At 50.8% G+C, this 27,682-nt stretch overlaps 1 protein-coding gene across 2 annotated transcripts; it reads right to left on the bottom strand.

Annotated features, from left to right (window-relative positions):
* Nucleotides 1–877: 877 nt before the first annotated feature.
* nudt14 (nudix (nucleoside diphosphate linked moiety X)-type motif 14) lies at nucleotides 878–26,581 on the bottom strand. 2 transcript variants are annotated; one of them, XM_066694402.1, is made up of 5 exons: nucleotides 26,386–26,581; nucleotides 13,514–13,557; nucleotides 7,257–7,321; nucleotides 5,660–5,909; nucleotides 878–2,939 (listed from the first exon to the last, which is right to left on the bottom strand). In XM_066694402.1, the coding sequence occupies exons 1-5, from the start codon at nucleotides 26,464–26,466 to the stop codon at nucleotides 2,690–2,692; spliced, it is 690 nt and encodes a 229-aa protein (XP_066550499.1). In that variant the 5' UTR covers nucleotides 26,467–26,581; the 3' UTR covers nucleotides 878–2,689. The 2 variants fall into 2 exon arrangements, with proteins under 2 accessions (XP_066550499.1, XP_066550500.1); XM_066694403.1 differs by lacking the exons at nucleotides 7,257–7,321; nucleotides 13,514–13,557; nucleotides 26,386–26,581 and adding an exon at nucleotides 6,071–6,957.
* Nucleotides 26,582–27,682: the final 1,101 nt, after the last annotated feature.

The raw sequence follows: 27,682 nt of genomic DNA on the forward strand, positions 1-27,682 counted from the left end.
CGGTCTCGCACAATTATAACTCATTCTTGTCAATACAAACAAACACACGGAGGCCACATCCTCTTCCGCGGTCGTCTTACTAGAGATTCTTCAAGGTAAACAATAAGCGCGGCCGCCAGCAAGCCTCCCGGGTCTGTTGTGGGTCGTGCAGCCCGCGGTTGCCATAGCAGGGTTATTGTCTTTGGTTAGTTAATGCCTTTATCTGCGACTCCCCCCCACCTCCACCCCCGATCTATTGAATGAGCCGCAGATTTGTCTAATGATTACCGTAAAGCTTAAAAAGTGGGATACAAACATCACCTTGACGACTCGACTGGGGCCCAAGACGGACGGTTTTCCGATCCCACCCCCCCACCCCCCAGTTCCCGAGGTCAGCCCCGTGAGGCAGAGCTGACAAATTAGCCCTTTGTTTGCGTACAGACGACACCCCTCCCAGCTGCCCGGCCTTTGTTGCGGAGACTCAATCGAACGGGCTCCGGTTACAGGGCTGCAGTTTCTCTCGCTGCGGCACATTACCTCCGAGGCCCCGGCTCCCCCTCCCACCCCCCACATACCTGGCATTCTCCGCAGGTGGGGCAGCTCGACACCGGGGCAAGTTGGGCCGGCTGACGCGTCCCATCCACCTCCTTCACACCCGCGACGGGAGACGGGGGGGATTTTCGCCCTACTTTCCCACACCCCCCACCTCAGAATTAACGTTATTAGAAGACTTTCGACACTGACAGCTTTACAAACGAGGAAGGGGAACCCAGGAGGAGCAGAAATCATTGACCTGCTGTCTGTGAAGAAAGGAGAGCTCAGAGAAGAGGAGAAATGGAATCTGTGCAGCCGTTCCTCTGTGGGTGCCGAAGCAAGTAAACACGTCCCCCCGGAGATATCTTTTTGGGAATGAAACCCTTTTATTTACAATTTACGTTTGACGCAAATCAAGTAAATAGAGAGCACATGCAATAATCTTTGATCAATTATGCACTTTTATCCAGACAAAAGAATGTGATATGTTAAAAAGAATCACAGAAAGAGATTTTAATAATACAAAATGAAGTAAAAAACAAACAAAAAGCAAAATCAACATAAATATCACCATGAAAAGTGTGTCAAATCCACTCCAAAAATCAAGCTTTAATATAGTGAAGTACTGGTACAATTTGATGAGACGGGTTGAGTTCCTCCCTCTGCAATATTTATCTCATATGAAGTCAAAAAAACAAATACAAATTAAAACCTCACAGACACAGGGACGTTTCGGTGGAAAACTACAAACAACCACTTCAAATTAACAGGTTTAGTTTCTCAAGTCAAATCGGGTGAAGCTTGACTGTAAAGTGAGCTCTCCCTCCCGTCCAGATCCTAAGTCTTGCATCGCGGGCCTCGGCGCCGGGCACGACGGCAGGCGGAGGAGACGACGGGTCTGCCTGGGCCTCGGACACATCGGCGGCACGGTTCGGTGTCGGGAGCTGAAAAGGCTCTGCTCCCCCGGGGCGTAAAGCGGTCACACCCGCCCGGCTCCGATCCTGGTCTCCGCCGTACCTCCGTCCGCGACCCGAGACCGGCGATAACCGGCGCCACCCGCGAAAGCCTTCACAAACACGATGTGTAACCGGAACTACGGAACTGCGCACGGAGAAGAAACAACCGAACAAACAAACGACTACTGGGGGGGGAAAAAAAGAGAGGAAATAGAAAGAATATGAAATCAATCGTTCCCTAGATGTGAAGTCTTACCAACCAGAGTACGGTGCTGTCTCCGCAGCGCTATAATGGGGTGTGTTAATGATGGTCCTGTCGTCGTGTGATTGTCAGCCCTGTTGTGTTTCTTTTTTTGTTTTTAGCAAATTCTGGTTAAACCGAACATCGCGCTTCCTCCCGGCCTCCTCTCTGAAGTAGGCCTCGACTGCCAACGCACACCCGATGACAGAGCGCCGTCCCCGTCCCCCGCGTCTCGGTTCTGAGGATTAATTTGCGTCGCTGTATCAAAAGACCTGTTTACACCCGTTTTATGAACTACTGAGGCGTCCACTGTGGCATTAGAAAGAGAGGCTCTGCGTAGATATAGTGTTACCGATGCGTCGCTGCACATCGAATCCCTGAACGTTGAGTAGTCCGTTGAGGCTGGTAAGACCTGAGTTGGTTGCCAAGGCTTGGATCGATCTGTGGCTTGATTATCCTGCTGTCGAACGTCACGCGCGGTAGCTGCCCGTGTAGCAGATTGCCAGCTAGCATGTTTACACAGAGGGAAACGTGTTTTTTATCTTTTTTTTTTTTTTTTTTTACTTACAAAGATATTCTCCCAGTTAGCGTCCGCCTCCGAATTGCATAACTGGTGTCAACGCCCTCCCCCCCCCACCCCCTTAGTGTGTCCGAGGGCGCCGCCTCGACACACCGCGTCCGTTCCCCCGCGTGAAATCTACAAATCTACACAACCACGAAGTCTAGTGCACTCCTTTAAAAAAACTAACGGACGAACGCAGGTTTTGCAGTGTCACAGTACTCGATGTAACATTTCTGTCCTTAAATCAAATGAAGTCTAGTGTGTGCGTGTGTTTAAAAAAGACGGTCAGTAGTGAGGATCACGAAATCAAGTAACACTATAAAGAAATGACACTATCGAAGGGCGAGTCTAGCTAACGGCCGATACGGTTTCCACACAGGGTGGGCCGCGCGGGGCTGGGGCGGGGGGGGGGACACACTACACGTTGGTGGAGATCTTGTACTTGGGCGACATGTTCCCGTGGAACCACACGAAGCTGAAGATGACGCCCATGGTCTTGGGGATGCTCTCGTCGTAGGCAAAGTTCATGGACTCGTGCAGCGGCACCTTGACCACCTCGATCAGCTCGCCCTCCTGCGGCTCCCCCCCGCCCTCGCCCACGCAGTTCTCGTCCGACACCTCGGCGTAGAACATGGTCTGCTTGGAGCCGGTGACGCCCACGCCGGACCTGCGGGTGTGGAGAGCACACGGGTCAGATGTCGAGCCGCCCGCCCCGCCCCGGACTTGTGCCGTGAGTGGAGGAGGGGGCGATTTAAAGGAGAGAGGGAAACATTGCTCTGGATGCTGCAGGATCCACAAGGAGGAAACGAAGAGGGAAGGAAAGCATTAGTGGGATAGAGATTTCTGCACCCAAAAAACAGGCTACCCAAACCCCCTCGATGGCTGCCCTGCGAAAGTCCCTGTCCTCCCGTCCCCGAGTCCACAATCTGGCAGCAAGAGGGATCGGTGACGGGCAGGTTTTCGGCGAACCCTTTAGCTGTGATGTCATGGGCTGCCGAACCGCGCGTTTGTCGTGGCCAAATTTAATCTGTCGTCGTCCACATTGGCCCGCGATTCAGGAGTTAAAAACAATACCATTTATGTGTCATCGTATAACTAGATCAGAAAGCATTCAGTTTCAAGTCTGGACACATTTTCAATACGCCAGCTATGAATTAAATCACACACCTCCTGCCCTCACTGAAGAATATCCCCTCCTGATTCAGGAACGGCAGCGATACAGCTGTTTCTCGGAGAGGGAGGCGTAAACCAGCGAGTCACTCCCTCGCCGAGTGAGCCGGGCTCACGAAGAATGCGCCGCCGGGCCTGTGTGTGCCTGGAGCGGAAGTGCCCACCGCACGCGCCGTGCTCGTCTCCTGCGTGAGTTCACAGGGGCACGGGGGCCGTGACCACACTTGGCATGATGAGAAATTACGATAAATAGATTCATCCTCTCGGCGCGCCTCTCTGAGCAAAGGACAGAACGGAACAAAACCAAACCCCAAACTAACTTTCCTCTGCTGCGATTTATACCGTGTTGTCTTTAAACTTGAGGGAAATGTATTAACTTGTTAAGGACTTATGTTAGAATGATGTCACCCCTGACTGAAACCGTGCCCTGTAACCGGTCCCTCTGAGACCCCAGTTCTGTGGTCGAGAGCCGGGCCGCCGATACCAGCTGCCATAGTCAACTGTGTGGTGATTTATGATACATAAAGGACATGTCTAAACCACAAGAGATGTCCAAACCTCTCAACAGGCACTTTGTCTCGTCTCTCTCCCTGACCTGCTTTTCAGCTTGTTTAGTTTCCGGAGAGGATCCTTATTATATGACCGTCAATCACAGCAGGGGAACACTTTCACTGCGGCAAACACAGCACTTTTCTTTGCGTGTGTGTGAAACAGCAGCCTGTGAAGGGCTCTTGCATACAAATAATGAAGACACAGGGGTGACACAAGCTAAGATCAAGCCGAATAAATCAAACAACACAACTAAACAAACACCTGATCCGATCTCCACACACTTAGCTGACACATCTCCTCTCGCACGGGGGCGATCTGACTGACATTCCTGCCCGGTGTGGAGAGCGTGTTTACTGCCGCCCTTCAGCGGAGCGCGGGGCAGATGGCCCTGATATCATTGTGCAGGGTCTTATCGGGACGGCCGCTGTTGACAGAGCTGCTGATTTCAGAGAGGGGCCGGGACACAGGGAGCCCAGGACCGGCCAATGGGGATGGGGATCACGCGGCACTGTCCTGGACAGATGAACTCTAATATCATCCAAAAGTCAATCCGAGGGTCTTATTGATAGCTGGAGTACCTCCTCTGTTGCCTGTATAGGTCAGTCAGAAAGTACAGATCCTCGCAGCTCAACATGTGTTTAAACTAGAGACGGTTGCGGCCCGTTGTGTGTCCAGGACCCCCGTGTCACCGATCTGTGCACCAATCTCACGTGTAGTGAAAGTGCAATGCCTTCACACCCTGCGTTCGACACAATGCGGTCGGCCGCTTCATTTAATTTGATGAATAGGGCTCATTAAACCGTGCTTATCGATCTGTGATGTCTCGTCAGGGTTCGCCGCACACTGATGGAGCCGAGGGACAATTGTAAAGATCCCAGAGTTGAGACGGCTCACAGCACGTCACACACGTGTCTGTGACGAGGATCCCGGTCTCGTCGGCAGTGTTGGGGAATTCCTGTACATTGGGCTAAGGCGTATTATTTTACACTTTAACCCCCCACCCCCCAAAAAATTAATGTAAATACCTAGGTCCATAACCACACAAAATAAACAAAGTCTTTGTCAGAAGGAGTGAAAGACAAACTTCCCGGCAGGTGACGAGAGCCGGGTTTCAATAAGTAAACATGTCAGTGATTCAGGTCCTTTGTTGTCCGTGCGGCGATGCGTGTGCTCGGGGGGGTGTTCCGTGTGCAGGAATGTGCCCAGAGATACGGCACTGAACGACATCGCCCCGCTGATAAGCAGAAGGGGCTGATCTGGTCCGTTTTGATCCCACCGCACTGCGAGGCAGGTGCAGAAGCCCCCGCTGGGAGGGTACGGACTGGGGGGGGGTAGGGGTAATTGTATTACAGCGGCAGGTGTGCGCCGGCAGGTGTTCGCAATTAACGACAAGTGTTTTACGAGGGCAGAGCTGTTTACTGCGCTGTGTTCGCTGATAAGGGTGGCTCTCACAATGGCTGGCTCTGTCACTGGGTCTGATAGCGGACATATTTACCCAGCCAGAGAAATACACCGGGAGGAGAGAGCGGGGGGTGGGAGAGCAACTTCTGATTCTTATTTCTGTTAAACAGAGACCACCTTGACAGACAGGAGTGTCACACAAGTGGCCGGTTGTGTGAAACACCTTCCGCACAAATAACTGGAGCGTCGGGAGCGGGGGGCTACCTGTAGGTGGTGATCTTCCGCAGCTTGGTGACGGGCACGTCGTAGCCGCACTCCTCCAGGATCTCCTGCCGGGCGATCTCCTCCAGGGACAGGTCGGGCTTGTCCACCAGGCCGGCGCACAGCTCATAGGTCACGCCGGCAGAGGCGGGCGGGGGGTCGGGGTGGCCCTCGGGCTTCTCGTCCGCCTCGCCGTCGTCCTTGTCCTCGGCCCGCAGCGGTTTACTCTTCTCCCACTCGCACATGTACACAGCTGAGGAAGAGGAAGAGGAAGAGGAGGAGGAGGGGGAGGGAGGGAGCAGCAGCCATTAAGGGCATCTGACAGCACGAGTGTGACTATTCCAGAGCGCTGACACCCCCCCTACACACACACACCCGACACAGAGCCCCCGGCGATAGACAGCTGCCACTCACCTCCCCCTCCTTCATCTGCATCACACATTTTACATTTATTCCTAATCTTAATTGAATGCATAGAAGTGGAAAGTCCCATTAATGACACAAATCATTCCGAAGCACAACTATTCCAGAGAAAGAAAGAAAAAAAAGACCATTGTTTTTCACTCTTTTTAAACAAAACCTCAACTGACTTTTCCCTCGTTCACCAAAACACAATCCGCCGCACAGAAATGTCTTCCTTCCATTATGAAGTGCGAAAACGCAAACACTAACAGCCCCAGCGCAGAACAATGCCCCTGAACGCCACCGCGAGCGCCGCACCCGAGAGACCCCTCTGCGGAGCCCAGGCGGGGGCCACACAAAGGGACTCCCGATTCCTGGAATGGAATATTTTCCGCCTTTGTTTCACACAAGTCACTAGGTGTGTTTTTCGGCGATGTTTACTAATCCGTCTTAAGAGCGAGGCACGGCCCAGCGCTCGACGCGGGCCACGACGCGGGACTGAATCAGAAGTGGGCCCGCCCGCCGTCCACCCAGAGACAAATCCGAGATTAGCCGGAGCGTGGAGCCGATCAGCAGCTGTGGCCATCGGAGGGGCTCCGGCCGAGTCAAAGATCTCCTTAACGTCCCGCCTTGAAAGGGAGATTGAAAGACTGCGGTGTGTGCGCTGGAGCAGTGATCGGCTTTGTGTGTGAGGGAGTGAGGGGACGAGGGGAGGGAGAGGGCTTTTAACGCCGTAATCTCGTCGTTTGATAATTACTGTAAAACAAACCCAACCCGAGCCGAGAGAAAGAGCTGAGAAGACAACCAGCCCATCCCACCCCTCCTGGGTTTAAGACTGTTCTTTGAGTGGGGGCGTTACAGTTAATGTGGCTCAAGCGACTTGGGATTAAATTGGGAAAAACTTTAAAGGAGGTGCACCTATAATACCAGCGCCCCTTCAAACCGACGGGCAGAATGGGTCGCTTGCCCCGCAGGTGGCTGCTCATAATAATTATTCAACGGACAAATAGGGGTGTTCATCTCAAAACAGGGCGACACACAACCATCGACATCTCAGTAACATGTGACTGAGGGGCAGAACAACCACAGGAGAGAAATAAGACACAACAGGCACAATCCTCCTGTCGGCACACTGAGGTTAGCCGAGGGAGGAGAGAGAGAGTGAGTGAGAGAGAGAGAGAGAGTTTGGGACAGTTACCTGGGCGAAACTGCTTGACCAGGATAAAGCAATGCGAGGTGGTGTTGAAGATCAGAACTGAGACACTGTAGAGAGAGAGAGAAAGAGAGAGAGAGGAGTGGGGGGGGGAGAGGAAACAAAAACGGAAAATTAGTCACGCCGGGAGATCAGTTTCATAATCGCATAATCCGTGAGTCCACCCTTGCGTGTGCGTAAGTCGTGTACACTGAGCAGCACCCCCACCTCAGCCCTGTGCAACAGACTGTGCGTGTCCTCAGGCTGCCCCCCCCTCATCGCCGCAGCCACACCGGGTGTACGGTTACTCAACGCGGCACGGGGGTGAGGAATGCCGCAAAAAAGAAAAACGGACGCGGTTTCCGCCGTGTCTGGTGGCCGCAGGTTCCTCAGAGCATAAATCACTGTCACGAGGAGCTGCTCAGCGATGTAAACGCGCCGACCGGAACAGCGCGGCTTGCCCCGGCACGTCAGGGTTTCCTTTTAGTGGAAAGACATTTCTTTACGGGAGTTTTCATTTTTACAATCCCTTCCCCTTGCTTCACTTGCTTCAGTGTCTAATTAAGTAAAATGTACCTTTCAGTCTTTCTTTATTCATTAAATCCAACTTCGAGAGAGGTAATAATATTAATAATAATGATATAATCTCCGGGTAAGCTGTGCAAATGGCACAAGGGTCTCTATAGCGGTTCATATGTTCTCCCACTGAGGGAAGATCTCTGTGAACTGGGGATTTCAATATTTATCTTCTCCCTGTGAAGTTTTACAGCAGCTCCGAAAAGTCGAGTCATGTGGTCGGCCTATAATTATAGAGACATCAGACAGAGACACAAACACAGCGCACTACTGGAGGAGTGGGGGTGGGGGGTGGGGGGGATGGGTAACTTCAGACACGGGAGCGAGAGAGAGGCCAGGCTCGGTGTCCGTGCGGCCGCCCGGCTTGTACCACGAGAAAGTGCCTCTCAGACACGCGTAACCGAACCGAACCACAAACGAGGTCAAAGGACATGGAAGACTCTGGAATCCTGGAAGACGTCCTTTTCATCTGTGATCGTGTTTAGAGTTCCTTGGAAAAGCGTCTATTAAAACCTTGTCCTAACGTAAGGTCTGGAAAGAGCCGCCTCGGGAAAAAAATACTTGTGGAAAGATCTACACTGAACTGCAACCCAGTCCACAAACAAACCCCTCAAACCACAGCGTTCGCATCATGACTTCAGAAGCACACTGCGTCAGGGCCGGTAATGACAGTGATGAAGCCCTTAATGGACTTAAAACACAAGGCTCTGCTCTTTCATTTACCACTTAAATGCGCACCGTCCCTGTTCTCACACTCTCCCACGTGTAAATACCTAGTTTTGAGGACGTAGGAAGCTCCTTTAAACCCAGAAAAACACAGAACAGGACAGCCCCCTCCATTTCCAAACCAGACAGTGTCAATTAGGCAGCAACCTTTGATAGCTCGCCCTGTCGGAGCTTTGCGACTCGCTCAAAAGGTGAGCTTACATCCTTTAATTAATACCCAGGCCACTCCGTATCTCTCCCCCTGTCTCTGAGGACCTTCTGAAGGACTTTTGAAGTCCCTCTCTTTAAAGGGTGGCTTAGCGTGGCTCTGGCGTTAATAATGGTCGGATGAAGTCCCGTCCACCATTGAGATGCGGAGGAAGCCGGAGCAGACCCCCCTGGGCGGCTGTGGGGGGGGGGGGGCGCAGTGCAGTCCTAGGCAGAGCTGGGCCGCCCGTCACAGCCAGGGATTAGTCCCGCGCTTTTGTTTTCCGGGCCCACTTGAATTGTTAAGCTACTGGCCGGGTAATTCCTTTTAGAACAACATCAATAAGAAATGCATCTTAAGAATCTCACTATAATAGGATTTCTCCAGAAAAGGACAGGTAGCACAATAGGCCTGGTAGCCATTCAGAGCCTCTCCAGGGTGAGGATGCTGCGCGTATAATTGGCCTAAGCGCTCTCGTCGCACACGAAACGGGGGGGGCGTCCACGCGCATCAGATACACGATTCCCACCGCGAGACTCGACGACATCTCAAACCGTCGACACGTCAGAACAAACGTCGGTCGGCTCACAAACCTGCCTTTGAACCCTCTCTGATGGTATTTTGCTAATTTCTGAAGTGCTTGAAGTCGTGTCCCGTCCTGACTCCCCCAAATCCCCAGAAAACCGCAATCTGGTGGGAAACGTCATGATCAGAGGCTCACCACGTCACCGACAGATTAGTCTCCTGTGTGGTTTGTTTGAGGAACGAGCAGCGGAGAGCAACATTAGAGGACTGTCTGTATAAAACAAACCCCCGACTCATCGGCAGTCATCCCTAGAGAGCGGAGGTGTTACTGGGGAAACCAGACGCTTATTTATCAATACAATAGGAATGAGAGCCGATTAATCATCTTCATACCGATTCCACCATATAACACACACACACACACACACACACACACACACACAGCTCAGGGCGGTGTGATGCACTGTCCAGGTGAGGCCAGACATCTGCTCAGCCTACGATGGGGGGACAGAGGGAGGCAGGGAGGGCACAGCAGGGCAGCTGTCTCTGAGCCTGGAGTGGCAGGCTCTGCGTTGGGAAAGCGGACGCGGCGGAAGAAGCAGGAAGCCCTGCCCTGGCCCAGCGCTGCAGTTTCCCAGGGTGAAGGAGCGTCGCTGGCAGAGGGGGCGTGTGGACGGACGGCACGGGGGGACTGTGCATTGTGAGCCCAGCCGGACTCCAGAAAGGGCCGGGCGGACCAGGGGAAGCCCTTTATCTCTGAGCAGCTGGGCCGAGCCCAGGCCGCTGATAAAAACGGTTCCTTCCACATTCGGGCGACTCTGTGTGAACAGCGAGGTCGAGCGCAGAGTCCCAGGCTTTCTTTTCTTCCTCCTCCAGGCCTGCGGGGAAGCGATAAAGCGGCTCTCTGGATGGAGACCAGAATAGTTCGGCACCGAACTTAAAATAATCGATTTGTTTGCCTACACTGCTTAGTTCATGTTTTAAAATGGGTCAGATCCTCGCAGCACTTGTGGGGCAGGGAAGCCGGTGGACACTTCTATAAATCTCTGAGAATGCACTACAGCCCTAACCCAAACCACCCCCTCACTGCCACGGGACTCAGAACTGAGCCCCCTGGACCGGTCAGCGCTACGTCACAAGGACACAGGGCCACATTCATGATCTAAACAGATGCTGGCCTTAATGGCTTTACCTTAAAACTGCCCCCTGTGCTGCCCCCCCCTCCTCTCTGGAGCTCTATTGTACTGAAGGAGGCCGATAAAGAGGATCAATACGCCCCCCCTAGGGAAGACACCATGAGCAATACAGCACAAAGAGCTACCGGATTGAGAGCATTAAAGCAGACCCCTCGTCCTCCCTGCTTTCTCTCTCTCTTTCTTTCTTTCTTTCTTTCTTTTTCTTTCTTTCGCGTCCTTTCTTCTCCAAACTTTTCATTCGTGCTGGACTCATTATTCCAGAGCACTTTCATTCCCTTGCAATCTTTAGCAGCTTCTTTACATTTAAAGAATCGTTAAAAAAACAAAATTAAAAAAATTTAAAAAAGACAAATGCGTGCCCTGGGGCTGCTGGTTCTCTAGGCACGGTTTCGCCGCACCATGAGCTGAACTCACACTTCTGCCGGTTCATTAAAGAGTCTCTCGCTCCATCTCTGGTCCGATTTGTGGCACAGCTGTGGAAACCCTCCCCCGGCTCCTACCGCACGCACCCGCCACCCGAGTCCCCACGCACCACCGCCAGTCCCAACATTTAATTATGCATTAGCTCAAGAACCCACTGCTAGCGTGGACCCCAGGAAGAGTGACTCTGGACCAGGGTGGGATCGGGACTTCTAAGCGGCCCACCGTCTAAGACTTGAGACATCAGGGCCCTCTATTTCTAATCACCAGCTCTCTTTCTAACGAAGGACAACATTTAAAGTCTTCCCAAGTCAATGATTCACTGCCCCCTCGATATCAAAAGCCTGAAAATACTTCAGAAAGTGAGCCGACGTCAAGAAGGCCGATTTCGAGGTGTCCAGGGATCTTCAAGTGGGGGTGGATATCATAGTTTAGTCCCACCTCTCCCGTGCACTACTAGGAAGCTGTGATTTTCCCCGCAGTCATTAATGACTGTTGCAGCATCATTGCTAAGGACCACTAGACGGTGTTTCTCCTCCCAGACTCCTCCAGTCCATTTCTGCGTTACAGGAAGCGAATAAAAGTGCAAATACTAAGTCACAAAGGTAAATGTGGTGTCTGGAACGGCTGTGGTCGAACTCATGAGCCCCCGAGACGCTTTCCCACAACTGTTTAGTAAAGACACGTTTCCAAAACAAACCCCGCGCCGAGGGAAACCGGTCTGTTGATTCAGCTGCCGTCTGCGGGACTTGAAAGGTCTCCCATCGATCGACTAGGTACGCAGTGAGTGAATGAAACGCCACGTCCCGTATCAGTATGAAGCCGTTTTTTTGTAGTATAGGTAGTGAGTCACGCTTCGGCGCACACACAGAAGAGGTGTGCGCTGTGCTCGGCTCTCCATGACTCTGCCCCTGACCTCTGACCCCTGGGAAACAGCATGGCAGCTCGGCCGGAGAAAGAAAATGTAAATAGAAGCAAAGGCCTGTGCCAGAAGGGATTATTTAATTTTTTATAGTGTGTGTGTGTGTGTGTGTGTGTGTGCGTGTGCGAGAGATTGGGTGTGTTAAAGACAAATGTTATCTCAGCCAGGGGTTCCCGGCACCATCTCTCTCAGGAGTCTCCCAGGAAGCCTTGCAACCGTCTCACCGAGATCGAGGGAGAGGGGCGTCTGTACATTCCTCGTTCCAGAATCCCCCATTACCACACTCTCGACTAACGACGGCACTGATTAGGACAGACACTCGGTCGAAAAAGGGTGCTTTTTTTCAGTGTGTTGTAAGAGTTGCTTGCCTTTTTAAGCTTTTGGAAAATAAATAAACCAGAAAAAGCTTCCATACCTGCATGTTTTTTCTCTGTTTACATAAACGCAAAACGTGAAAGCTCTGAATGGAAGAATGCCTTCGTGTGGCATTGTTCTCCCAGGGCTAGTCTTAAATAAATCATGAAAAGACTTCAGGCACCTCCCTCTGAATGGCCAGCGAGCGCACAGGGACCTCACCCGCTAATCCGCCCAGCAAACATCTGAATAGAAACCCAACCTCTTTCAATCAGCCTCACAATAACCCCCGGTCACATTTCTATTGACGCGCAGTGTGCCGAGCGTTTTATATCGGATAATACGGGATTTATGGGGCAATTATGAAGCCGCGATTTGCACGACTTGTGAAATCTCATTCACATTCACGACATAAACGTCACCTCGTTAGTGGCAGAATAGGGATGGAGCTCACATCAATAAACTCTGTCATACGAATTACATGTGTGTGTGTGTGTATGATTTAAAGGAGGGTAATGAAGGGCGCTGGCTGAGTTAAATATGATTTATGTGGGGGTTTGAAGTGCGTTATTAAATTCTGCTCTGTTGTAATGTGACCTGTTGTACATTTCTATGCAGATGACACACAGATTTTATGTCCAAACTTCTGCTGCTCGAGTTTTAACAGGAACCAGGAAATACGATCATATCATATCAAATATAACTCCTGTGCTGGCCTCTCTGCATTGGCTACCTGTGTGTTTTAGAGTAAAGATGTAAGATTCTTCTTCCCACTTTTAAAGCACTGCATGGATAAGACCCCAGTTTCTCTGCTTTGATGCACCCTCACACTCCTTCACAATCTTTGCGCTCAGTTGATACAGGTCTGCTATCCTTTCCCAACACTAGACGTGCTCCTTTGGGAGAGAGCGTTTTTTGTCCCTTTGCTCCATTTTGCTATTATTATTTTTCTATTTATTATTTTTTATTTCTATTTCTATTTATTTTGTGTGTGTTTGGCTTATTTAAATGTGTTTACGTTTTATTTATTAATGGTAATTGTAAAGTGCGATGTCCTCGACATGAAAGGCACTATATAAAATAAATAGTAATTACTATAATTATTATTATAAAAAGCTTGTAAAGTGTAAAGAAAACTACTAGTCTACATAAAGCAGGTTTAAATGGGTAGAACATCAAAAAATATCTAAAGACTTCAACTAGAAATTGTGCCCTTCTTTTTCATAAACAAACTTTATATTTATGCTTCAAGCTGAACAGTTCCATCAGAGATCTGCCCGGCCCCCCCGTCCCGTCCTGCAGACAACCCCCCACCTCCCCCGCCAGCCCGGGGGGAGAGGGATGCCAGCACACCCACCTGTCGTGAGTCCTCATGAAGTCCCAGGTCTTCTTGGTCCCGTTCTGTGAACAAAGCAAACAAAACAGAACAATTATATCAATCAGCTGTTGGAACAATCCGTCGTCGGTGTCAGAGAAGCCTCCTCTGAGGTATTTCAGTCCGTGACAACGATCCTAGAGTCAGACACCGGTGGTCTATAATCCCGGAACGTCATCCGTCAATCTGATCGATTTTAGTCCCTGTTGCTGTCGTACAATATTTGATATTCTTCAACAGAAACGTTAACCTATTGAAACGATGAGTGCACTCATTTTAGATCGAGGTAAACCTGAATTTGGGAGAAAGTAAGAGAGCTGTGGTCAGAACGGTTTGTCCACTTTAATGACCTTCTGCCCCTCTCCTCCACTCTGTGTGACACACTGACGTCCCCCCGTTAACGGCAGGGAGCAAGGGGTCACAAGCACAGACCCCTGCCCTCCATGGGCAACCTCCTCCTTCATACCGGCACAGACTCCCAACCCCACCCCCAGCAGCAGGCTGCCATCAGGAGCGCTTCGACACTCTCGGTTTCTGCGAAAGCCTCAGAAAATGCCGCAAAATATGTCGGTCTAATTTTTTTCCGTTCTTCTGTCCCAGCAGGCCACAACACGCTCGAAAAGGGAAGCATTACAGAGTAATTGACACGACGCGTGTGAGGGACATCTCAGAAGCCAGGAAATAGTAGCTCCAGAAGAGACACACTTGCAACAATGAGAGAGACGAGGTACACGCACAAACACGTGGCCACAGAACGCTGGCAGCCTACAGGAAACGCATCTCTTTTTTGATGTGATACACAAACGCAAAAGCTTCTCTACCTGCACGGGTCACAAACCCTAACTGTCTTACTGTCTGCTGGAGTGTGAACGCTAGGCAAAGCCTGACGCTGTGATCTCACACACACACGCACATACACACTAACTGACAACAGAATTTAAAATGTAACATGAGATTATGACATCAAAAAAGTGTCTACAGTCCTGCATTCCAACCCTCACTTACTAATCTTTCTACCCACAATGCCAGGAAACGCTGAATTTTCGTGGTAACATCGAGTGGCACAAGAACTGACGTAATTTCACTGGGGCCGAAACCAGAGTCCGGCACTAGGAGAATGGGTGTCAGTTGCACAGGCTTCTCGGTTTACCTAATGAGTAACCGTAAGACTGCTAATTATTAATTACACCGTAATCAGTTGCCAGGGGTCCGCGGCTCCCAGCGCGCGGGGAGGTCAGGCCCCGCTGGAATGTGTCGAAAAGCGTCTCGATTCACAAGCGCTCGCTGATGTAAACACCACGGCAGCTGTGCCCAACACACACACAAACACTGAAGACGCAACACACACACACACTAAAAGGCACTTTTCCGAAACTGTTCGCAATTATAAATTGACTGAAGTCATGTGCCTCTCCGCCCTGGAATCTGGTCTCAGATTTAGGCTGAGAAACTCTCAGGGGGGCTGGAGAACTGGCACATCTATAAAAAGAAATATATATATATATATTAAAGTCATCTTATTCAAAGCCAGAGGAGACCAAAGAAAGATCTTGCACAGACTGCCGTCGTTCCTAATATTTTATTTGTTTACTCAGAGATGATAAAGAATCGGTCTTTATTTCGCCAGAGACCGTGGATTTGGTGAAATAGGTCTCGGGTTTCATTGTTCATTTCATTGTAAACCCTAACAGGCCAAGAGCAGGCTCAGTAAAGCCCAGTCAGCCCAGTCCGAGAGGAGAAAGGAGGGAAACTGATTCACCTGGAGAAGGAGGAGAGGAAATGTGCACGTGACCAGGTTTATCGATCTCCCTCACGAGGTTAATCCATTTCCGGCGCGTCCTGTCCACAAACACGGTGCTGACTAATCAATACCAAGTCTTGCAGCTGCTCTTTCTCTGGGGTTTGGCTCAGAGACTAAGGCACTCGGTACTCTTCCCGGACAGCACACTGAAACACGTGAAAACCATGCTGGCTAAAACTGCTACTCTGCCAATAACTCCCGCAAACTCTTCTCCACTTTATCAACCGCCCTGCGTCTACCACCTACTTCTATCTCTGCGTAGGACTTCGTTTCCTTCTCAACCCCCCCCACCGAGGCCAGGACTGCACAGTACCAGATCACCTTGTACCTGTACTACACAAGACATCGAACAGTCATGACTCGATTACGTCAGCGCTCGCTGGCTCATTTGCACGAGGATGTGTATGTATTTACTGCACTTCGTCATGCTTAGAAAATGTTTCTTGTGAAAACTGGGTAAGGGCGTCTGCTAAAAATTAAATAACACTACTACTACTAATAATAATAATCCTTGAATGTACTGAGACCACCCCTTCCGTGTAACGCAAATAATATTCCTGCACGAACAGTCATCGTCCCGGTGGGGTGTGTCCGGTGAGGAATTAAGCGTTTTGGTGTCCTGGGGATGTGTGGGATAATGACTCTCTAGATCCACACTACAGTACAGCTGTGTCCAACAGCTGGACATATTGGACTGACAGACCAATACGAGGCTGCTTCACTGCCTGAACAGTGCTCTCTCTCTCTCTGCACATGGCAAGAACGCGTCACTAGATCGGTATAAGCGCTGTCGGTTCTCGCTCCTCACACACACCTGCGGCTGGCTAAGTGTTTTCCCGTCGAGGGGTTGCATACTTTCATCGAATTCCTGTGGTTTCGCCGAGAGTGAAATTGACACAGCCAACCGTTCCTGCCCTGTCAGCGAGTTCCGAATACGTCTCGACAGGCCAGAGACGTTGTTGACGAGTGAAAGTACTTCTTTTTTTATTTGTTTTCTCTTTTCTTTTTCAGGATGGAAATCAAATCAAAGGCAAACGAGGAATTCCAGATCTATCGACCTGAAACTTGATCTGTGTACGCAGTGGTACCTGACACCATGCCAGGACAGCCCTCGGCCACACATAGCTCCACGTTAAATGTTTAGAGCTCGTCTGCCGTAGACGGTGACTGTGCAATCTGCCCGCAGACCGGGGAGACGTCACCCTTGGGCCGGTGCGGAGTCAGGGGCACAAATCGGCCTCAAATATGAACAGGCCAGGTGTCTTTAGCACCTACAAGAGGTGGCACCCTTGAGAGAGCAGCCAAATCACGCTGAAAACTATAAACAAGACTGACTTCATGATAAAAAAGGTTCTAGCTGACTTGGCCGACTTTGTTTTGCTTCCCAGAAGACCCGGTCCTCACTCGAGTCTTCGGACAAACAAACACACTGTCCTTCACCCGCGCATTTTATTAGTCAACACAGCCAGGCTCTCATAGTATTGCTCTTGCCCTTGAATAATTAATTAAGCCCATCAGTCGTACTCCGAAACTGCCAGAGGGGCTTTGCATATTATATAACCAGAGCAAATGGAGATTGACCATGAAGCTGCGGGTCATGTTTGCCTCTGGCTGTATCTAAATAGCAGGTATTGCCTGAGTGTTTCTGGCTCCAATGGTGGTTATTTTGGAGGGAAACAGTGTGGAAACTGCCAGCCTAAGGCGATATCTGTGTTGTGCGTCCAAAGGTCTCTCGCTTAACTGCTCTGGAGGTGGTTGTGCAAACATGAACTAACACACACTTGCCTACGCTCAGCCAAGGTGCAGATTACAGCCTGATATTACAGGGCAATACGAGGCGGGGGGGAGGGGGGGATTATAATAAACAAACTAACAGTGGCACCCTCCTCACAAACGGTGCGTGTGTCGAAGCAGACGGATTCTTAACGAGCTCTTACATGCTCTGCGCAGGGGCTCGGAGCCAGCGCGTTGCAGGCGTACGGTCATACAGGCACCAGACGTGTCGAATGTGCCAATATCTAATTAGACTTCAACGCACCACAAACATTTCAATCGCAGCACTTTCACAAACTCAGGGCAGGGCTCGGCACGAGAGCTCAGCTCCGAGCAGGGAATTCACTGCTCACTGTTATGGTTTGTTCTGTGCCCGCGAGAGGATCATCGATGGGTGTTTAGAAAGAGAAATCCCCCCCGCACACACACACACTGAGATGCCCTCATACACATTCACACATCCACTCCAGCGCTTTGCCTCCATACCTGTGTGGGAGTGGAATTCAAGCTGTAGTGTGTAATGGTGGCGGGGGGGGTATCATTCCATTACAAGTGTGTGCTTGTGTGCACATAACTGGGATGGTGCTCTTACTGGCGTCGGGCGGGGGGTCCGAGGTAGAGGTGTGCCCGGGCTGTGGCTGCCACGTGGGCGGGGGGTCGACATGGGGCTTTGGATTCGACCGGCTCGAGATGCCGCGAATAACATTTCAATTAAAGAGACACAGTCATGGGATACTAAGCTGGCTTACATCAAATCCCTTCTTTTCATAATGGATGAACAGAAAGAAACGCACCAAGAGACGCCTCTTAATTTCTCTTCTTCTCCCTCTACATTAGTTCATTTAAGACCTGAGACCCTGGAGCAGAAAAATACAGATACTCTCACATCTGTACATCCCACAGTCACCTGACTCCCCAGGGATCTTTCCGTTTGAAAATCTGTCTTCCGCACCCTGGTCCGAGTAAGAGCTGACACTTCATTTTATTTATTTTCACTCTACGGATTTCAGAAGCTCTTGCCCGCAGAATAAACATCCAGAGACCGGCCAAGAATAACCCATCCATCTACGATCGAATATTTCAAAGCAGGGCAGCAGCAGAGATACAAAGGGCTTTTGTAGCTCACCTGCCTCTCTCTACATGGGGTTTCCTGTTCTTGCTACTTTTATTTTTCTTCTCCCACACTCAATACAATTTCCTTCACTTGCCTAACATCGCTCACTCTCTGGGCTTTAGAAAGATACTGCTGATTAAACTATTTGTGATTGCAGCGGCTGTACAAAGACTAAAAGCAGTGGAAGAGCGTGGAGGAAACTTTTTTATCTGTAAGATGACTTGTAGAGAGATTTCTGTGACAGACGTGTCTATCTTTAAACCTTCACTGTGCCAAACAAAACCAAACAACAACAAGACGACAAGCTGGGAAACCACACAGTCACCCGGCAATTGATAGCCTCAATGGGGTTATCAATTCCCTTTCCGAATCATAAAGGCACTCCTGTCGCCGTCCCATCTGCTGGGATCAATTCTCTCCCTGGGCTGCCGTTCAATCCCTAATCCCCCTCCAACGTCAGTCACATGGCGGCTCACCGACACGTCTCCCAGCGTGTATGTGTGTGTGTGTGTGTGAGTATGCGAGTCCGTGGGTGTATAATACCGCTGTGAATGGAGAGGGAGAAGGCAGGGTATGGTGCGAGAAAGAGAGAGATAGAGAGAGAGAGAAAGAGGGGGCGACCTGGGATTTTTTCACTGCATCATTTTCATGACAAAGGCCCTGTGTGTCTGAATGCGGGGCCCTTCGGGAGCCGCCTGTCCCCTAGAGGTTCGCTTTTTAATGGCAGCCCGAGCCTGGGACAGCCCACAGATGGCAGGGTCTCTCATTAGCAAGGCCACTCGCTGGGTCAACGAGAATAGCCCGCTGGGACCCGGGGAATCACAGGCTACGCAGATTACTATACAGATTACCAGGGGCAAGACCTTGAAGTTAATGTGGTCCCCGAGCCCTTCAGCGCAATAAAGACCTCAGGGCAGAGGGGGGGAATGAAAGAGAGGGGGAAAAAAAACGTGTTCCTAGGTGCTTAAAGTCTAATTATCATCTGCTCTGTGCTGCGCAGTTTATTAGCCGCCCTCCGCAGCTGTGGAAACGCACTCTCTGTCACGCTGTCGTTGACAATCACAGTCATTAATTCCCACCATGTGCTATTCAATTACAGGGGATTTAATCGCCCGCTCTCCGCGTAAACACGGCCGGTGTGTATTCTGGACGGGCCGCGTCCGAGAGAGAGGGCATTCCCCACGTGCGCCCGACAGACAAAAGGGACGGTCGAGCGGAGGAACACATCTGTAATAAACGTTGTAACAAAAGGAAACTGAAAGTAGACGACAGGAGGGGCAGCTTGAAATATAAAACCGATGCTCTGTTTGTTTTTTTGTTTGGAGTATAGATGTGTTTTTATATTAAAGGTTACACAAATCAGACCCTGAGACACACAACTGCGTCAGTCTCTGAACTCCAGGTGCACTTTGCAGAGAAAGACGAAGGAGTATTAAATATCGTCCGTCTCTGATCGGCAAGGCATAATTCCTCCGAAGGGATGGGATGGGATGGGGGAGCAATGTTTCCTTCCACCTTACTTCAAGTGAGACCGTGAACCTGAAATAGAACAGGAAATTGATACAAACTCATTTCCTGCCTGGTCCTTTGAGGACGCGCCGGGGAAGCCTTTGATTCAGGAGGACATCTCTCTCTCCAAACAGGAGCCTCCAGACCCTTGTCACGTGGGGGTCCCTGCGGAACCGTCTCTGACCGGGAACTCGCTTAAAGGGGCTGATGGCCACAGACCGAGAGGGGGGACTGCACTGGATTGGGGAAAGTGTGGAGAACTGTACCAAGGGATCTCCTGTGGAAACTGACAGACAGCGTGGCGGCCCTGAGCCCAGCACAGATTCTTACACACCAGATACAAACACACAGACCAGTTTTGCATCTCAGGTCTTAAAAGAAATGGCTTTTTAAGCACATTCATTAGTAACAGGTTCCACTAGCAACTAGTGTCACAATGTGTGAGAGTGTGTGCAAGTGTGTGTGTGCGTCAACGTGAGTGTGTCAGTGTGTGTGTAAGTGAGTGTCAATGTGTGCCAGTGTGTGTGCATGTGTTGTGCATGCATGTGTGTGTGTGAGTGTGTCAATGTGAGTGTGCATGTATGCATGTGTCTGTGTGTGTGTAAGTAAGTGAGTGAGTGTGCGTGTGTGTAAGTAAGCGTGTGTAATTTATTAAGTGAGTGTGTTTGTGTGCGTGAGTGTGTGTGTGTCAGTGAAGGGGCAGGGGTCTCTGGCGGCCGTGCTCCTCAGAAGAAAGGCTGACCTGTCAGGAGCGAAAGGCCTTTTTGTTTTCCTCACGTGCTTCACAACACAACACAGATGAAAGGGCCCGAGTTCGGGGGGGTGGGGTGTGTGCAGCCCTTTGTGTCCTGATGCGTCTTTGTTTCCCTTCCCTTCCCCCCCAGCCCAGCCCCCTCTCTCACAGGTGTGTTTCCCAGAGAAACAGAGAGACCCCCACGGCCGCCCCTCCCCCGGACGTTAATCAGTGGCCGGACAGACACCAATGCAGCGCAATTTCCAACTCACAGGCTCTGCGCTCAGGCTAATTTCCTGCGCTGTTTCTTCTCTCCATTACAGTCCGGGCCATGGCGCTGACCTGCCGGAGCAGCCGGTAAACCAGAGCCCCCCCCCGACTCCACAACCCCCAGTTTAGGGACGCATTCCTACACCTCTTTCCCAGTGCGTTCAGATGGACAGATTAATATTTTCACTGCAATCTTTTTAAGAGAGCTATATTGCGTATTTTTCTTTTCTTTTCTTTTCTTTGTATTTATGATGTATTAAATGATTTACGGGGGCCTTTCAGAGCTCGGCTTATCATTGTTCCCTCTGAACAATTCACAATCTCGCAGGGAAACGGCACACAGGACACGAACACAATGCCGACGCGGGGCTGGAGAGCCGAGACAAAGGCCGCGCGACTCCAGCTACAGTGGGAAAAGGCTTGGCGCGGTCCGGTCCCCCTCCCAGCCACCCGATCTCACGGGCAAAGAGAACACACAGAGTATTACCTCACAGTCTTACAAGGCTTTGGACACATCATAAAAATGACCCATTCTTTCAGATACTCGTAATGGACCCAGCCTTCCCCCCCGACCTGCTGTCGCCAGGGGTCCAAACACACGAGCTGGAAGTGGGGTGGCTCGGGGCAGTGGGAGCCCGTCCACCCTGTGCCCGGTGAGGGAGGCACGTTGGTATCAGAACGCAACGCAGAACGCAAGGCTGTTGAGGAGAGCTCTCAGGACAGTAAAGGATACGGGGGATGGAGGGAGTTATGGCATCTTCTCTGCGCCCGTCACATCAGCAGATGAGGAAAGGTTTCACGCATCCGCCCCGGCCCGGCCGACAACCCCTCAGGAGCAGGCCGAGTGTGGGCCGATTTCATGGGAATCGCGTCCCAATTCAGCCCGTCCCGCTCGTTCGCCCCTAATGTATTCATCACCCCTCATCACATCTGTCTCGGCAAATCCCATTTCCTGTGCCATTCAGCGCGATCAGCGGCCCGGTGCCGCAGTGGTGGCTGCCACACGTTTCCCATGGCCTCCTCACCCCTGCTGCTCCCCGCTCCCATTGTCCCTCATCTGCTCCCCCCCACCGCAAACTACTGCCAGCCGCTCGCTCCCTCTAATCTCCCCCCCCCACCTTTGATACGGCCCCTAATCCAGCCGCCCATCAGCCGGGGCAGCCGGCCATGTCCTGCCCAGCTGCTCAATCGGCCACTCTGAATGGCCGCGGCTCTGCATGACCGATTGGGGGGATCTGTCCCCAGCGCGCTCGTCTCGTGAATCGGCTAATTAATTATGTCTTGATCCAGGTTTCGGCTTGACGATTAGCCGTGTAACCAATGCTAAGTGTTTTCCGAGTGCGACTCCCACACACAGACCGCACGGATCGCGGCGCGGCAGGAGATCCTCGACACACGCCAACGTGTCGTGATTATTTAATGCTGGATCCGCTCTCAGGGATCAGAAAAGCACCGGAGTATTAAAAATTAAAACAGACTTCTGAAAGCAGCAGGAAATTCAAGGACTTTAATATCTATAATTATCTTCATGTAGGTCTAAAATAAACAAAACAACAACAAAAAGTGACAGTTCTTCCCCCTTTCAAGTGACACAAGCAGTGGATCTCAGGAAAAGAGGAACAGGTAGATTAAGACGCTGGGAAACAGATCCCGGCCATCGTGTCATTGTGCCCCAGGCTGAACACTATACCTTGAAGGGAGAATATGTTCTGTACTCGTCAGATGTAATATATTACCCTCTTCCATAGAAATGTAGAGGGACAAGACCAAACACCGCCTCCGCACAAACATGGCGCTCTTTTTCGGCATATTTCGAGAAAGTGAAACTGTCTGCAATGTGAGGTATGTGCCGTGTCACCAGAGAGGAGGGTGAAGGGGTGATGACGGAGAGTGGAGACACCGGAGGGACCGGAAAAGACCCCCAGTGCCCGAGGACGAACAAGGAGACGGTCCTGGCGTGTGTGGTGGAGAATTCAGGCCACAAGTAAGAACCCACACAGAAATCTCGACATCACAGCACCCCAGGGGATCTTCACTCAAGCCGACGAGTGGGAAAACCCCACACGACAAAATCCCCCTCACCTGGGGCAGATCTCTTCCACGACAGACCTGCCGATTGCTTCTTAAGAGAGGGGCCCCCCAAATCCAGAGGCAAACACACTCCAAAGCCTGCCGATTCACGAATCTCTCAGTTCTTGCTTACTGTAAACAGAGATCATAGATGTTTTTAAGCCCAACTCTGTTTGCGTTTCTTGATAAGATCTTTCAGGAGAACTCCTGGGCGCTTGCTCTGAATTGTTTCCAAAATTCGTGTGTGCTGTGTGTGTGTGTGTGTGTGTTTGGGAGAGAGTGTGTTTCTTAACCTATTAAACTCGAATGCCAGTAAATGCCATTACTGCCCTTCAGAAGTGGCCGGCATCAACGCCGCTTCTGAAGGACAGAAAAGGCATTTACTGGCATTTACTGCCCCTTACTAAGATCTCAGGTCACAGTCAGTCACTTCCTGCAAACCAACAGGCTTCGCATGGCTTGGATTATGTCCGGAAATGTCCTTAAGCCACACGTCTCGAGCCGGCATTCCCTGGAACCAACTGAGCCCTTTCACCCATTTTTAACACACCCACCTGGGCTTTCAACGGTTTTCCTTTAATACACGTTATACAGCGTCCATGCGGCCCATTCAGCAGAATAAATATCAAACCAGAAATGCAGTCGCGCAGGAAAAACTGGAGCGCAGCCCTAGATGAACCTCTTTAATTGGGCAAGCACGTTGCCTTGGCAATCGGATTCACAGGAAGACGTGTGAAACAGAGATCCCATTCAGAGGCGACGCTCACCTGCCGTCACAGAGACACACGACACTTCTAATTGTCAGCTTTAGACTCTGCTGTGAACCAGTCGGGTTTCATTTTCACGTTAGTGAAGTCCGATCACACGTTACACGCTAACATCCCGGACAGCGGATTCTTCCCACACACACACACAACCCTGCTGCTGTGGCTGTATTCAAAAAGTGTGGTACCCCAAGGCCTAACGTCCCCCCCTGCCCTGCCGGAATGTGAAACCATTACCGAACCTCCACAGCCAAACGACCGCACCAAACCTCACTTCCGCCGAACCCCGCCATTTTATTTGGCCTTCTTGAGACACACTGTGTTGAATCAATGGCCAATAAAATCCCAACAGCTCTCCCCTCTGTGAAAAAGGAAGCCCCTCTCACAGATGTGCGTGTGGCGAAAGCGTGCGGTGATAGAGCCAAGTGACCCGTGCCGTTTGGGTTTCCTTGCGATCCACGGCCTCGTGACTTCACACCCGCGTCTCCCCAAACCCGATTCTCGAGGGCCGGAGCAATGTCTGCTTTTCACTTCCACCTGATCTTAATTAGTTAACCGAATGAATTATCCACATCGCCGAATCAATGCAAGCCCTTGTGCTCGGTCTAACGCGAGGGGCATGATTCGGATTAGAAAAACCGGGCCATGAAACCTCCCAGACCGTGTCCCCTCCAGGACTGGATCTGCCTCACACTGCGCCGTGCCGTGAGCCTGCTCTCCCAGGTGCGGCAGGGCCGAGGGGAGAGCCGGGAGATCTCAGTGCTGGAGCGCCGCAGCACGCTGAGCTGCTGTAGATCCGTGGGCGTGTGTGACTCAATCCTGCAGCTCCGGCAGAGACCTGGTTGCACATTGTAGGAATCCTCATACTCTGCCACTCCACGCACCCCCTCCACCACAGTGCCAGGGCTTGCCAGGCCTTCAGCAAACAACTATGGCATGCAAGGTGAGCACCAGTTATGTATTCCACTAATGCATACAGCACAGCAAGTTTTGTGACATTTTTTGTTTACCTATTTCCCTTGTGGACAATGTAGTTCAGATAGTCTCCCTTTATCCTCAATGAAGTCACAATCAGGTCAACACTGTGCACAAACCCAAGTCATGCATCACATACATGTATACATACATAGGTAAGTGGGTGGCTGGGTGGGGATATTCACGGTTTCTGGACTTGGGCCCAAATCGCCGGACAATGCCGTGTTGTCAACACACATAGAATGCAACGCACGACCCTGCCCAACATCTGGTACAACTATACCAGGAATTCCCCTCAAACCACAAGACACACGCAGAAAACAATGCCGGTGACTCAGAGAAGACCTAAAGTACAATAGCTGCAAACAAAGCGCACTTCAATACCAGGAAGCATCACAAACTGTGCAGGAATGGCCGCAATGGGGCACGGGCCTGGCGAACAATCGAGCGGAAGCATAAAACAGCTGCCCGGGCAACAAAACAACGTGGCAAACGCCGAGTAACACGACAGCGTCCGAGAATGTCAGGTATTCGGCCGCAGATGGCATTTTGTTATTTAGTGATGCAACACACAATAACATCCCGGGATGAGGAGAGTGTTTTATTACACCAGCAAGAGCCAGACCCGTGAGGGAAGTGTGCCATGCAGGCTTGCAGCACCCCACCCACGCCCAAAAGACCTCTTCTCCTGCCCATTGATGGATGACATCGAAGTCCGTTTCAAGCTGTAGGAGTTTAACTCTACAGTGCGACAAGGGGAACCGTATCATTGCAAGGTCCTTCTTCGGTCTAATTTGATTACCCAATTCTACTCCAGACAACATTCCCAAGCCAAGCTGCACGACAACACACACACAACATGCCTCTGAAGGCTATGGCCCAGCAGCCTCTGCAGACAACACATTTCAAAGGCACATCTCAAGAAGGAAAAAAAAAATTTGAATTCCTCTCCCTGGCTCAACTCTTTCACCTCTGCTAGCCTTGCCAAAACAATATAAAAGGGTTTATTTGCTAAGGCTGTTTTTAGGGAGTGGCAAAAACACACCAAGAGCAATAATGGAGTCTGTGCAACAGCCACAGCAACAATACAACCTTTGCAGCCGTGCACTCACACAGACGCACACCAGCACAAGTGTGCAAAGGCCAGCGCATCACTGGAAGCACAGATCAGGACCCGATGTGAAAAAGGTGGCTTTTGCACACAGTTGTGCGTGTAATTGTTGGGCAGTCGCCACTACTGCAGAGGCTGTGCAGAGACGCACACACCGAGAGGGGGTGTCGTTTAAGAGCACCTATCCATTAAAAGCGCTCAGGTCGGCACAGCTGCACCTGCAGAGCCCGCAGCACGTCATCGGCCCGTGCGGTGCGGTGCGGTGCGGTGCGGGGCGGTGCGGGGCAGCTGATGCCCAAACCACACAGGCGCAGCACTTCTCCTACAGTGCATTGCTGTTTTATATGAATATGACCTTCATTCCCGCAGGATGCAACGGGGAGATGGTGAAATGGCCCCGGTTGTTATTCTATATGGTGCCCACACACAAGCTGCCGATGCGCTGTAGCTCCCTCATCACAAGCAATGGCAACCGTGCGCTTGTGTTATATCACATTTTGTTTGCATCTATTTTTGTAGGGCATCGCTGTGGGTCCAGCACTGTACAGACTGACACATCTCCGCCATTATTACTGTTATATAGTGGAGCACTGATACCGTTAGGACGATGATGGCCAATGAATGGGGCTTGGCTGCAGCGGGGATGAACGGGGTAAACAGCGGGAGGATGCACAGCACAGGCGCCGCTTCACACACATGAATGCACGGACAACGAGTGAGCTGCGTCCACTCACCTGGCTATAGTGCACCCTGAACGGTTTCAGGTACTGCGAGCTGGTGCACGGCACGACCTGGATGTTATTAATCTGCTCCATGACTTGTACAGATCGCTGCCCACCCGGTGTCTCTCGCCACACACGCAACTCGCACACACCGCACCGCCGCACAACAGGGAAACAGGAAGCGAACTGCCTACGGGTGACCAGGAGGGACACAATAGAGACGGGAACGGCGCGTTCGCTTCCACTGTGCGGCGGTGGGCAGCAGTGGGAGGGAAACGATTTGTTCATAGAGTTCATGGAATCAGCTGACCCACTCTTGTATTAATTATATATAATGATTAATAATAATAATATCACCATGTATTGAATTTGAGATCATCTTAGCAATGGCGGGCATTTGAAGCATTTTGATTTAAAAATAAATGAACTCAATTATAATCTTCCCTCACCCAAAGGATGCATGTCTCTACAGCATGGGACTGAGTCTCAGCTGGGTTTGTTTGCCCGCAGTCAGCCGGTGCCAGAGGTGCCATGTCTGAGGCAGGGCAAGGGGGGAGAGGCAGACGTGTGCAGGATAAAAGTAAAGCCACTCAAAGCCTGCAAAGAAATTGTAGCTGTGAGTTACAAACGGGAGAATGATGTCTTGTCTGTCTGTCTGTCTGTCTGTCTGTCTGAACACCGGGGTCCCTCACAGGCCGCAGGGTCTGGGGTTTGTGTGGTCTGTGAGGGACCCCGGTGTTCAGATAGACAGACAATACATCTTTGTCTTTGACAATAACACAAATTAGTCTCTATATCTGGAAAATCACCTCACATCAGACCTGGTAGTGTTGCTCCGATGACTTTTAACATAGGCTACAGTCCCCAGGATACATTGGGCGTTTTTAAAATAAAAAAATCGTTAACCCTTAAACACCAGTCACGGGGACAGACAAAAACATAATTCGGGACACATCTGCATATCAGACACATTTGCTTCTCATAGAAAACACACATTAATGAAATGAGCTTTGAAGAGACATTCACAACAGCAACACATTACACTTATTTATCAGAAGATACATTATTGATTTAATGTTATTGATATAACAACACTTTGCCTGTTTTATACAACACTCGACACACGACACACGATACAGTAGTTCACATTGACTCTCATGTAAGACTGTTTAGCTACCATATATCATATCACAACTACTTGGCCGTTTGTAGCTGATTGTTTCCACGCTACTGTACCTGTATAAACAGCCACTGTGCCCCCCCTCCACACTGTAAGCATGCAGTAAGCGTGTGTGGGGGCGCCTGGCAC

The sequence above is a fragment of the Amia ocellicauda genome, chromosome 21 (genome assembly GCF_036373705.1).
Source record: "Amia ocellicauda isolate fAmiCal2 chromosome 21, fAmiCal2.hap1, whole genome shotgun sequence".
NCBI lineage: Eukaryota > Metazoa > Chordata > Actinopteri > Amiiformes > Amiidae > Amia > Amia ocellicauda.

Excerpts from the sequence above, each read along its gene's own strand:
- nudt14 (XM_066694402.1), bottom strand. The coding sequence starts at position 26,466 with ATGGAGCAGATTAATAACATCCAGGTCGTGCCGTGCACCAGCTCGCAG. Across the intron at positions 7,322-13,513 it reads TTCATGAGGACTCACGACAG|TGTCTCAGTTCTGATCTTCA; the intron begins GTGGGTGTGCTG and ends CTCTCTCTACAG. Across the intron at positions 2,940-5,659 it reads CGGAAGATCACCACCTACAG|GTCCGGCGTGGGCGTCACCG; the intron begins GTAGCCCCCCGC and ends CCACACCCGCAG.